The sequence below is a fragment of the Rutilus rutilus genome (assembly GCF_951802725.1).
Source record: "Rutilus rutilus genome assembly, chromosome: 19".
NCBI lineage: Eukaryota > Metazoa > Chordata > Actinopteri > Cypriniformes > Leuciscidae > Rutilus > Rutilus rutilus.
The window spans coordinates 27,844,014-27,856,340 of NC_140232.1; the positions used below are offsets into that span (position 1 = coordinate 27,844,014).

General features: G+C 37.1%; 1 protein-coding gene across 1 annotated transcript in view; it reads left to right on the forward strand.

Moving 5' to 3' along the window:
* xpr1a (xenotropic and polytropic retrovirus receptor 1a) overlaps nt 1-12,327 on the forward strand; it is a 73,311-nt gene that overhangs the window by 5,061 nt on the left and 55,923 nt on the right. The window contains exon 2 of the mRNA XM_084388538.1: nt 1,182-1,233. Coding sequence (XP_084244664.1) covers nt 1,182-1,233 — 52 coding nt within the window. The remainder of the gene's footprint in view (nt 1-1,181; nt 1,234-12,327) is intronic.

The following is a 12,327-nucleotide window of genomic DNA, read 5'->3' on the forward strand; positions in this document are numbered from 1 at the left end:
ACTCAACCAGAGGTCCCTATAGAATTTTTTATTTTGATCCTTTTTTTTTTTGTGGTGAAAGAAATACATAAATCCAAGAAATCACCAGAGAAGAATCCAAGTGAACCACATTTGTTTTTTTACCACTGAAAATGTACACAATTTACTTAAGAAGCCGCATAAAGATCTCCATAACTCTGGGATTGAACCATATAGGGCATTTAAAATTAAGATACCAAAATAAATGTTTGTTAAAAACCAAATTATAAAAGAATATTAAGATATCTTAACTGAGTTACAGGCATGTAAACTTGGGGGGAAAAGTGCTTTTCCCATTTTTGAACATTTTAGCTTTCATCACTATTTATGTGTGTCTTTCTTCAGAAAAAATAAATAAAAAAATAAATATATATATATATATATATATATATTACAAAAAATCAAACATTTGAGCTGGGGAAGTTTCCAAAATTGTATTGATTTTACATTGAAAGACCCATTTGATATGTTGAAATAGCTTGGGTACCTTTTACCTTTATGTAGTATTCCAATTAATTAATGAATGTGGAAATAATTCAGGTAAAAATGTAATTGCCCCGAACTTTGCAATAACTGCACATTTTGCATTAAGAAAAACCATTCTAGCATGTTTTTAAATGTGCATTTTAACTTTAAGATGCTTTCCACTTTTTTCATAATGCTGCATTATCTCCCATCTTGAATGAAACCGCACCCATTACTGAGAATAATCTTACTGACATAAAATGAAATGCATTCAAATTACTGAGGCAGCCCTAAAGGTGAATCTATCATCTTTGGGAATCTACCATTGGGATAGAGTAACATGTTTTCTGAAAAATCATACAGATCACGCATAATTGTCCAGCGATTTTCATTATCTTCAAGGTTAATGACATGCTAACAGAAGTAGGTAACCATATTCCCAGAGAACTGAAAGACATTTCACACAAAGAGTTTAATATTCATGTTTAAAGTAACAAAATCATGCTAGATGGCCTTATAGCATATTAGGTCAACATTTGAAGTAACCTCAATTAGCTTACATATCCAGCCAAGTGAACCATCTTTGCCATAACAAGTTGCTTTAATGGAGTGTGTAAGAATACTGTACATCATTGCCCCACTGACCTGTACCACAAGACTGTGATCTCATCATTATCGTATCTATTTTTCTGACGCAGGCTTTCAAGGAGATGCTGTATGCGGCCCAGGACCAGGCCCCATCCATAGAAGGTAAGGAAAATCCCTTCTGAACATGTAACCGACCAAACCCTTTTTCCATCCCGTACTCGTCCCCACCACCCCAGAACGAACTCCTTACTATAAATAGAGGACATTTCAGCAGCACTGCCACATCTTTTGCAAGACAGTGGGGCAGCTCGGCATAGCTATAATTAATACATGAGGCGTGAGAGTGACGGGGTGTGGCGGGGAAATGGTTTATCTAAAGCACTGTCGCAAAGTAGTAAACAAAGTTCTTGGGTTTCAGGTCATTTAGTCTCAAAGTGAGATTCTAGTACTTTTAAATTAATATTTTTGCCTCCTATGTTGCGTATGCGTATATGTCAAGGTGAATGTTTGGATAGAGGCGTTACTGGTGATCTTTGAAGTATTTTATGAATCCGCTCCTCTAGCCAGAGTATCGCTGTTTTATGACTTGATTTCTTGTGGTGTTATTACATGGCAAAGCATGACACAACAGGCTTTGTGTGCTATGAAATGATATGATGTGAATTTTAGTCTAAAGTGTCCTATGAGTCAGTTAACTGGGTCATGAGTAATAGGACAGTATATTTTGCCAGAAACAAGACTGAGCAAGCCATTAATAACAGTGCCAGACACCTGTAAAAGGTCCACGCAGTTTAGCATCCATCTTTCGGGGGAACTAAAAACTAACAGCCCTCAGGAGATGGTGTGTGTGTGTGTTTGTAAGGTCCTGTCAAACTAAAGAAGAGATGTTCTTTCCAGTCAGTGCTTCTGAATGTCTCTGTCAGACTCTGTGTGTGTGTGTGTGTGGAGGCCACTTTGACCTTGTTTTTGGAATTCAGGGTTCCGTTGAGGTGGGAAATGAAAGAAAAGTTGGCATGTCTGTTCGTCAGGATAACAGATTTATTGTGTTAGAAACGTTTTGGGTGGAAAAGAGGGAAAGCCTGAGCTGCATTTTAACTGGGCTTTGCTTACTGGCATACAAAATTCTCTTATTTTGCCCTCTCTCTCTCTCTCTCTCTATATATATATATATATATATATAAAATGTTTGTGTGTGTGTGGCCAGAACGGTTGATATTTTATTGATATTGGATAGATACATTTGATCAATGTTCGATATAGAATTGTGCATGCTTATGGCCTATTTTCCCCTTTTTTCCCCCTTTTTTTTCCCCTTTAAATACATTAAATTCACATTTAATATTTAAAAACACTCATAATAACTTTTTTTCCCAAACTATGGAAGGCAATGGGGCACATGAACTGTTTGGTTACCAACATTTTTCAAAATATCTTCTTTTGTGTTCAGCAGAAGAAAGAAACTCATACAGGTTTGCACGGAGCCTTTAAAGCAGAACTTGGTAACTTTTTTAACTTATAAAACTGTCTAGAAATCATTTGGATGGTTAAACAACCTGTTCTGGTGATATTGGTGACTTTCCCCGCTCCCCCCAGCGTTCCCAGGCGGAAAACCAACCTTGCAACTTGGGGACTACCGTCCCGGCAAGATAGAAATTGGAAGTCTCTGAGAAGCGAGAACGAGAACGAGCGCGAAACACGAATTGCTTTACGGCAATTCGACATAAACACACACGCATGTATGATGTATTACTCACCTCGGTAGACATAGCTCCACGCGATACAGTTGGCTTGCTCCGATCATAACAAACGCACATGAGCAGCGGTAGAGAGGGGGAGGAGGCCGCCGCAAGTGAGTTTTTTACGACAGTGTTGTGAAATATACGCCCCACAGCTGTTAGGAGAGCTCGTGGGGAAAACATGCGACAACAAAAGGGAAAATCAGCGAAGAAGTGACTAGAGTTCGCTAGAGTTGCCGAGTTCTGCTTTAAAGAGACATGGGTGGTGGGGGAAAAAATGAAATTGGAGGGAAAATAATAAGCCAATGCGTTCTCTCGCAAATGTTTTGCGTTCCCCCAAGAAACTTTGCGTTCACTCTCTAAACCATTTGAGCTCTTTGCACATGAACCCAAAGTTTCTCACCAGAATGCAAAAGGCTTTGCAAGGGAACACTTCTCATCCATCTCATATTTTCACCATGTCCCTTTAGGGGCTCCGTAGGTTTGGATTTTTGGGTGAACTATGCCTTTAAGTAATATCTAAGAACCAGAACACATACCTTGAATACTTTTTACCTTAAATTCAAGTGGGAGATCAACTGAATAACAGTTGTGATGTCCTGCAAGCACAGGATTAAGCTAATTCAAATCATAATGGTAATGTGGCCAGTATGATATTGCAATGCCCGTGTCTAAACCCAGCATATCAGAACTAATCCATAAAGATCAATGGCTTCCTCGCTTTCCCAGCATTCATCCGAAGCCTCACACAGTTTCCAGTATCGCCACAGCTGTGGTGCGGTCTCTTCTTTTCCTTTTTTAAACCGCTTTGATATCCCTCTGTTGGGAAAGTGGATTGATGGAGAATGAAAGAGAGGAAAATAGAGCTGAAAAATAGACAGACTTATTGAAGCACCTGTCATGTGGCTTTTATATTAAGTTTCATGTCTATCAAAACTCTTAACGTGATTTGTGAGGCTTAACGCAGTAGTTTTTCACATACAGGTTTGCAATGTCAAAGCCTGTTGAGATCAAGTGATGATTTTATTAAATAAACCTCCCCCGGAACACTAATTACCGCTGCTAGATTTACGAGGAAGCTTTTTTCCTTCACATTCTGCAGAGTGTAAGAAAGAGGAGTTTTGATATTCTGTGAACACACTGATGCCCCAGGGAGGCAATTTATTGGGTTATTACGGCCCTCTTTCTCTTTCTCTCTGGCTTGATTTGATAGAGTCATATTGAAGGCTCAATATTGAGAGAGGGGCAGTTCAGAGTGTCAGGAACACAGATCGACTCAGTATGCTAAAACGTTTGAGCACGGAAATAGGGCTGATGTACGTGAGTGTTTTTATAAATGCTTTGAAAGACAGAGGATGAAAGATCACTGTAAACTTGCTGTGGACCCTTATGCAATACCCCTTTATTTGTGGCAAACTTAGGGGCCAATCACACAGAATGCTTTTTTCCATCCCACTGTGCTACTTTTTCAATGTAAACGTGTTAGACGGACGTCTTTAACCATCACTCTCGCCCCTCATGTCTAATGCAGCGCATGACATGGCTTTCTAAAAATGTCTAAACTTTTAAAAACATGACTCTAGCAAAAACAAGTTCGGTGTGAACCGGCCTTTAGTGTACCGAAACCTAGTGTGCTGCCTTCCATTTTAAGATGATTCCCATTTTAAGGGAAGCATAAAGAAAGCAATCCAAGTTCAGTGATATACAGAATACCAAAAAGCATTGATAAAATTGATTGGTAGGGGTAGGGGTAGGGGTAGGGGTAGGGGTAGGGGTGGGGGTGGTGGTGGTGGCGCAATGGATAAGACACATGCCTTTGGTGTGAGAGACCCGGGTTCGAATCCACTGTGAGACACCAATGTGTCCCTGAGCAAGACACTTAACCCCTAGTTGCTCCAGAGTCGTGCGACCTCTGACATATATAGCAATTGTAAGTCGCTTTGGATAAAAGCGTCAGCTAAATGAATAAATGTAAATGTAAATGTATAAAAGTTATTCGGTCTGATTAAAAATGACAATAAAACTATTTTACAATATTTTATGTTGATTTGAGTTTTGAGTCATTAGCTGAACAACATGCTAACATATCACTTGTGAGCGGAGTAAATGGCACATTTGTGGCAAACAAAGCTCATTAGCATGTGTAAATATGAATTTGAGCCAGAGGGTTTTGTCAAGACACTATATACTTTTGTAATAGTAATGGTTTGCCCATGGTTACCTAAAGGTCATCTGACTCCCACCAGTGAGCGATAACATTGTAGTCATGTCTCTCTGCTTAACTTGCCAGTTTAAAACTCATCAGTTTAAATGTAATTGGGGTTAGTGCATTTATATGGCCTGTGTGTGCTTCTTCCAAGACTTTTATGGATTTGGAGTATTTAACCTGCACTGCGGGCCTTTTGTCTGAGCCCTGCAGTTTTAATTAAAGACAAGACAGCATTGAAGTAAATATGAGCGCTTGCTTGCTTGCTTTCTTTTGTTTTGGCCAGACGAATTGAGCATTAATTCAGAAAAATAACTACAGTAATCACAGCTATAGGCCTCATTTATGAAACATTCATAAAAAAAGTAATTTGCAAGTAAATGGACCTTTCTGAAAACTTTCTTTAGGATTCACAAACAGATCTGCAATAAAATGTACACAGCTGTTTTCAATCATTTTTGTTCATTTTTTGTCAGTTTTTTTTCACAGGTAACACACATTTAGTTAACTCATTCGTTTTGTTATTATATATATTTATGGTAAAAAATAGCGTCTTATTTTCGTACGAAGATTTTGAAAATATGAACACTTTCATGAATTCAAAAATGTATGGCAGAATGGTTTTATGTACGATTTACACAAAAAAACAGTATGCTCATGTTTTATGAATAAAGTCCAATGAGTGAGATTTGCTGTGCTTGTGAAGCTAGTGCTGTTGTCAGCTCTGTTATGTGCTAAAGCCAGCAAACGACTAGAAATTACTACATTTAAAGATAAACAGAGAGTGATATTAGATATTAAGATACAGAGAGTGTTTGTGTTTATGGCCACAGTGCAAATAGAAAATTGTGGGAAACTGGCTCTCTGGTATACACTTTGCTGTTTATTTTGGGCAAGAACCGCCCACAGACAGGAAGAAGCACATGACCATCAACAGTCCATTCTCTCTCTTTTTTTTTATGTTGTTATTTTCCTTTTTAGTTGACATCACATGGCCCTTTTATTTTTCAACCCCTTCAACCACTTTTCATGTAGCCTAGAAATCAGTGTTCACAATCCAGTCAGTTCCAGATGGATAAAATCAAGTCCTTGCATTTTTCCTCATTGAGTATTCTTTAAATATATCCAGTGGTTTAGCATGTCTCTTCATGGACTATAGTATCTGAGATCTCTTTTTTTATGTCTCGGTCTTTGAATGGAAAGATTCAGACACATTCCTATTGAATTCTCCAGCCTTTGAAGGTTTAATGATGCTGAATCAATACTAGCAGAAAGGCAACTGTGTGCATCTTCTTCTGCTCTATAGGTTAAGCTCTTGTTTGGCTGGCTGCTCGGGCACATCTCCAATAATAGAGCGAGAGAGATGAGGTGAAATGATCTTTCTGGTTGCAATGAACACGGGGACATAAGAAACCATTTAGAGTCCTGCTCTGTATAGAGCAGTAAGCAGGGGGACTGGATGACCTTGGATCTTGTATCTAGGGGTCACATACATTTGAGTCAAGTGCATTTAAATAATGATCTTTTTACACTGTAATTTAGTAATTTTTACAGAAAAAAACCTGTAAAAATGCTAAAATAAAAACCTGTTAATTGATTAACTGTAAGTTACCATATACGCAGAAAAATTATAAATGGTTGAACGTTGCAAGTAAAAACTATAAATTCCCATATAATTTACTGTGCAAAAATTCAAAGGATATTCCCAGAAGTTCCTGTATGACACATTAGATTATATTTGACTTTTTCTCATTTTTGTTATTGCCACCTGTATTGTCATGGTGGTTATTAGTCAATTTTAAAGCAGATTTTGATGCTTCTATTAGATTGGTAAATTAATATTGTTAATTATTATTATATAGTGCACTTAAAGGTACACTGTGTAACTTTTGGCCCTCTGGCGGTTAACAAACAAAACTGCATGTATTTTATGGAAGAACGTTGTTTTGGTTGTGCTTTGGCTCTTTGTGATTGTGCAGATGAATGTTGTTCTTTCTCATAACTAAAAAAAGAAAAAGACAGAGCAACTTTTCTCTATTTACGGATATGACGCGACACATACGGGTGAGTGACACATGTACGCAATTTCCCATGAAAACCTAGCCTGGGACAAACTTCTGGCAAATTTAGATTTGCTCTGCAAGTAGTCTGGCAAAGAGCTCATTCAAGCCGATTTCTAATCCGTCCAAATCGAGGCACCAATCAGAAACGTTGAGGCGGACTTTACACGATGACGATCGCTCTGATTGGTTTTAGGTCTGTCCAATTGCGCCCAGAGGCATTTGAGCGACGTCCGTTGGTGAAGCGCACCAACTTTTAAATGCATTATTATATTCAAATTGCAAACACATGAGGACAGTCTCCATGAAAGACCCACTGGCAGATGAACGTGCTACTACATTTCTCTCCGAAACGGTAGGAAATTAAATTAGATAGAGGATTTTAACTGTGACAAGATGATTGACAGGGCAGTTTAAGTGACAGGATGCACGCGACAGATCCGTCCGATAAAGATGACGAAGCAGTATGTCCCAAAGCTTGCCTACTTTTTTGCTACACATTCAAAAGTAAATACCTTTTCTTCACAAAAAGAGTACATACTTTTATGGCGTAGTGTAACTTAGGCGAATTGGGATGCAGCATATGGCTTTACACGATGACGATCGCTCTGATTGGTTTTAGGTCTATCCAATTGCGCCCAGAGTCATTTGAGCGACGTCCGTTGGTGACGCTCAAATGCGTGACGTTGGTGACGCTCTTTGGAAATGAGTTATTAATGAAGCTTTGCCAGACCATAACTCAGTTACTACTGAGAATGGTCTGGTTTTAACCAGGCTAATGAAAACCATCCTTTCAGGCCTAAAATATAAACACTTGTAATAGACTTAACATAGTGAATCAGAGTAAGACAAACTACGTTTTGGAAGATGTATTGACTTATTATTTAAATAGTTAATTTTGAACAAAAAAGTTAGTGTACCTTTAAGGAAAAATCTGGTTAAAAGTAAGATATACAGGTACTAAAATACCATCCTATTGTTGTCACTGTATTTATTTATTTTTTAATGGTGAATAGTTGACGATACATTGAAAAAAAATGTAATTATATATATATATATATATATATATTATATATATATATATATATATATATATGTGTGTGTGCGTGTTGTATATGCTACTCACACAGCTCATTTAAAGCTGAGCAGGGCTCTTGTCATGGAGAGCTGTGAACAGCTTGTTGCCTGCTGAGAGAGCAGCCAGCGTAATTAGTGTTTGGGGCTCGTTCTGATCAAAGAGCAGCGAACGGCATCATACTATAACTTCCACTTTGAATCTGGACACAGTTCACAGACACGTGTTCTGATGGACTAAACTGTCTGGTTCTCAGGCTTTTTTTAAATTATCCATTTAAATGATTCAGGTGCACTTGATGCACAAATGCCACAATGAATACAATGCTTTTCAATATGTATTTAAAAAGATCTGACTACGTTTGCCTTTCATTCACTACTTTGTTTGCTAATTAATCAGGTATGAATAAGCTATTTTACTGACCATCTGGACAACCTTCCTAAAAACATTTGAATGCTAGGTTCATGTAAGCCAATTAATTAAAGCTGTTGCACAAATAATAGTGGCTTATTTTCCTACTTGCAACTCTTGTGTTGCGGAGGTGTATTTTTAGTTTTGTCTCCCTCCATCCTGTCTTAACCTGCCGTTGACAGACATGTGATGGGCTATTTTAATTGTAGGAGGTCTTGTTGTTGTTGTTATTCGGCACGCGTGTGGAGGTGCAGAAGCTCTCATTAGCACAGATTCCGATCGGGGAGCTTTGGGAGTGCGCCGTTCCCCGGTTGTGCTGGCCCAAGGACACGAGGCCAGGCAGTTCAAGAGTTCCGCTAGCTTCGCAGAATCAGCCTGGTGCCAGACCCCCCATACCCTGCATTATTGATGGACTGCTACTCAGATGTGGAGCACTATGATAATTGTGCACTAGCTGGTTTGTTTTTACTTCCTTCTTGGTGGAGAAAGAAATGCATCAACTCTGACGTAAATAAACATGGATTACGTTTATTGTAAATGTAGTGAATTTGTTCTGTATATTAAAACATTTATGCTAGGGAAGGATGTTTATAAGATGGAAAAACACATGAGTGGTTAGCAGAGTTCAAATGCTGTCTGTTAAATAAACTTGCGTTCACAACACATTTAACTTAGACATATTTCCAAGAAATTCAGTGAAAAAAATCATGTAGAGTACATTTACATTGTTTTTTTACATTTATTTATCAGAATTTGATTTGGTTTATTTTAATCTTTCTTTGTCTTTTTTTTTCTTTTTTTTTTTTTTTTTTATTATTTTATCCTATTTTATCTATATAATTTTTTTTTTTTTTATCTTTATTTTATATGTTTATTTATTTTATTGTATCTCTATTTAATTTAATTTAATTTAACAATTATTTTTTTTCCTATCTATCCAAAGTTGTTTCAGAGGTGTAAAAAAAAAATAATTTTTATTAAAGCTTTTTTTTTTTTTGAGAAATGTACACTGATGCACAATCAAATCAAGGACACTTGCTTCATAAAACATTTTTTTTAATTAATTTAATTTCATGTTGTCTTAAAAAATGCCAGCTTTTATACTAAAATCATTTGAAAAGAAAAGTTTGATGCATTTAAGTGAAATGGTGGTTGCTGAGGGACAGGTATTTATGAAAGAAGAGTTTGTGTAGTAAGATATCACAAATCTCTTCCTCCTACTGAGGTGAAACATTTCAAAACAGGAATGGACTGTGCCTAAACTAGCACACAGTCAGACAGAGATACAGTCAGGCGGACTGTAGGAGAATCCCACATCTCATGTTAAATGCAGCTGCCTCAGATACAGTAGCTTAGAGCAGTGAACCCCAAATCCAGGAGAGATGAAAGTCCATCCATTATTCATCTGTGAATTACATCTAGGCCGAACGGTGTGGGGGATTGTCAGCCGTAGACGAAGAAACGGGGGAGGGGAAGACAGGAGGTTACGGGAGGCAGCAGGAGTCAAGGTCTTATTTGACAATGTGCACTTAAGCTTTTAAACATCTAAGACCGCATTTGATGGATGCATCTATGACTTGCAGTTTCAATATCCAGAAGCCGCAGAATGCTTGCCATAAAGATAAATGGAAAGATATGTTATTAAAAGAGTTAGCACATACTTATTCTTATAATGGCTTTTGAGACATCGCTTGATGTATAGCATAGAAACTACAGCAGTATCTGAAACACAAGGGATAGAATCGTCACTTATATCATCAAACATTTGTCTTTAGATTTTTATTCATGGCTTCACTTAAATGAGCCATGGAATAGACGCCTTAGTTCTTTCTTTAAAACAAACTTGAAACAATTTTTTTTTCGTTTTCTCTTGATGTCATATGGAAATAGAGACATAATCTGCTCTGTAATGTTTGTTTTGTTGCACACATTCCCTCTCGTTTATATGCACACGCACATATGCTGGTGCTGTATCTAAGGGAGGAGGTCTAAAGAAAACTATAGGAGGCAGCCGTGATGCCATATGCTCAGGTATTTCAAATCTCTGCTACGCATACAAAAGCACATTTTCCTCTTGTTTCGGTGCCTTATTCGCTATGATCTCTGGTTACACTGCAATTCAAAAGTTTGGCCTTGGTAAGATTTTTTTTAGATGTTTTTGAAAGAAGTCTGTTATGCTCACCAAGGCTGCATTTATTTAACAAAAACATAAGCGTAATATAAACACAGTAATATTGTGAAATATTATTACAATTTAAAATAACTGAAAATTCAGCATCATTTTTCCAGTATTTAGTGTCACATGATCCTTCAGAATTCATTTGAATATGCTGATTTGATGTTTAAGAAACATTTCTGATTATTATCAATTTATTTTGAAAACAGTTGTGCTTCTTAATATTTCTGTGGAAACATTAATACATTTATTTAGGATTCTTTGAAGAATAAAGAACATGATTTATTTGAAAGATTTTTTTGTGAATGAATACTTTTGAACCGTTGAACAGTTGTTCATTTGTGATCTTTGCATTTGATATTAACCATCCATTGTGGTTTCATTTGATCAAATAATCTTAATATGCACACGGTTTCCATCCCTATAAGGTCATCCTGGGAAATCCCTTGTCCTTAATGCTACAAAAAAACAGACTATATCCATCAGCATCTCCACTTTCACTTTGATAGCTGCAATTTGATTGGTTGATCTGTCTGTAGTGTGTCTCAGCAGAACAGATTGTGTTGCTGAGAGGTCTTCAACACATTCATCTTTAATCTATATTCTAATGGTCTTTCTCTCCAGGGAGTTCACAGGTGCCAGCACCCCCATAGCAATGTGAGAAAATTGAGCAGATCTATACAGGACGTCCTGCAACCACGGAAATACGAGGATACTTTTACATTTTGATGGTAAATGGTAGATTAAAAAAAAAATCTTTTGTAATCTGATTGTGTTTCGCAGAGGATAACTGGTTTCCTGTTTAGTCGTCGTGTTCATGCAACTATTCAACTATTCAGTCACCTTGGCCTATTTGCCTTTTTTTATATACTGTATAGATGTCAAAAACTCATTTAGTGGCCGTGTAGGTAACATTGTACCTTTTTATAGGGGCTAAATTTATCCTGCTGCCTTTGTGAGCCAAAGCAGGTGGGTTTAATTTGACTGTTGCCCCTCTGGGTAAGTGTGTGTGTGTGTGTGTGTGTGTGTGTGTGTGTGTGTATTCCCATATTGGCTTAGATCCTTTTATGCCGTACTGTAGCCTAGAGCAAAGCACTGACTGTAGAAACTCTGTTGACATTGACAGGCATTGGTTGACATTAGAGAAAGAAGGAAGAGTCCTGGAGCTCATTTCTTTACACCTGAACACCTACAATGCACTTCTCATTAGCTAACTCTATGACATGAAGATCACAAAATCTTGGTCTTCCTGTATAATTTCACTTAAAATTATCATTTTATTTAATCACTCAAATAAACGGTGTTATCTTAAAAAAAAAAAAAAAAGGTTTTCTTCTGATATAAATCATATAGGAGCTCTCTGAAAAGCCAGACACTCGGAGAAATGGCTGTATGAATTATTGATGGTTATTGTTCCCGGTCAGCTTGATTTATATTAAATGATGAATTATTTACAAAGTAAAGATGTGCAATGCAAGCCCACCTCAGTATTTTAACCCCAGCTTTATTGGATTGGAAATTAAATTAAGACCTACACAACCATCAGAATAAGTAAATGACATGATGTGTTTTGAAGCTATTTATTATCTTAT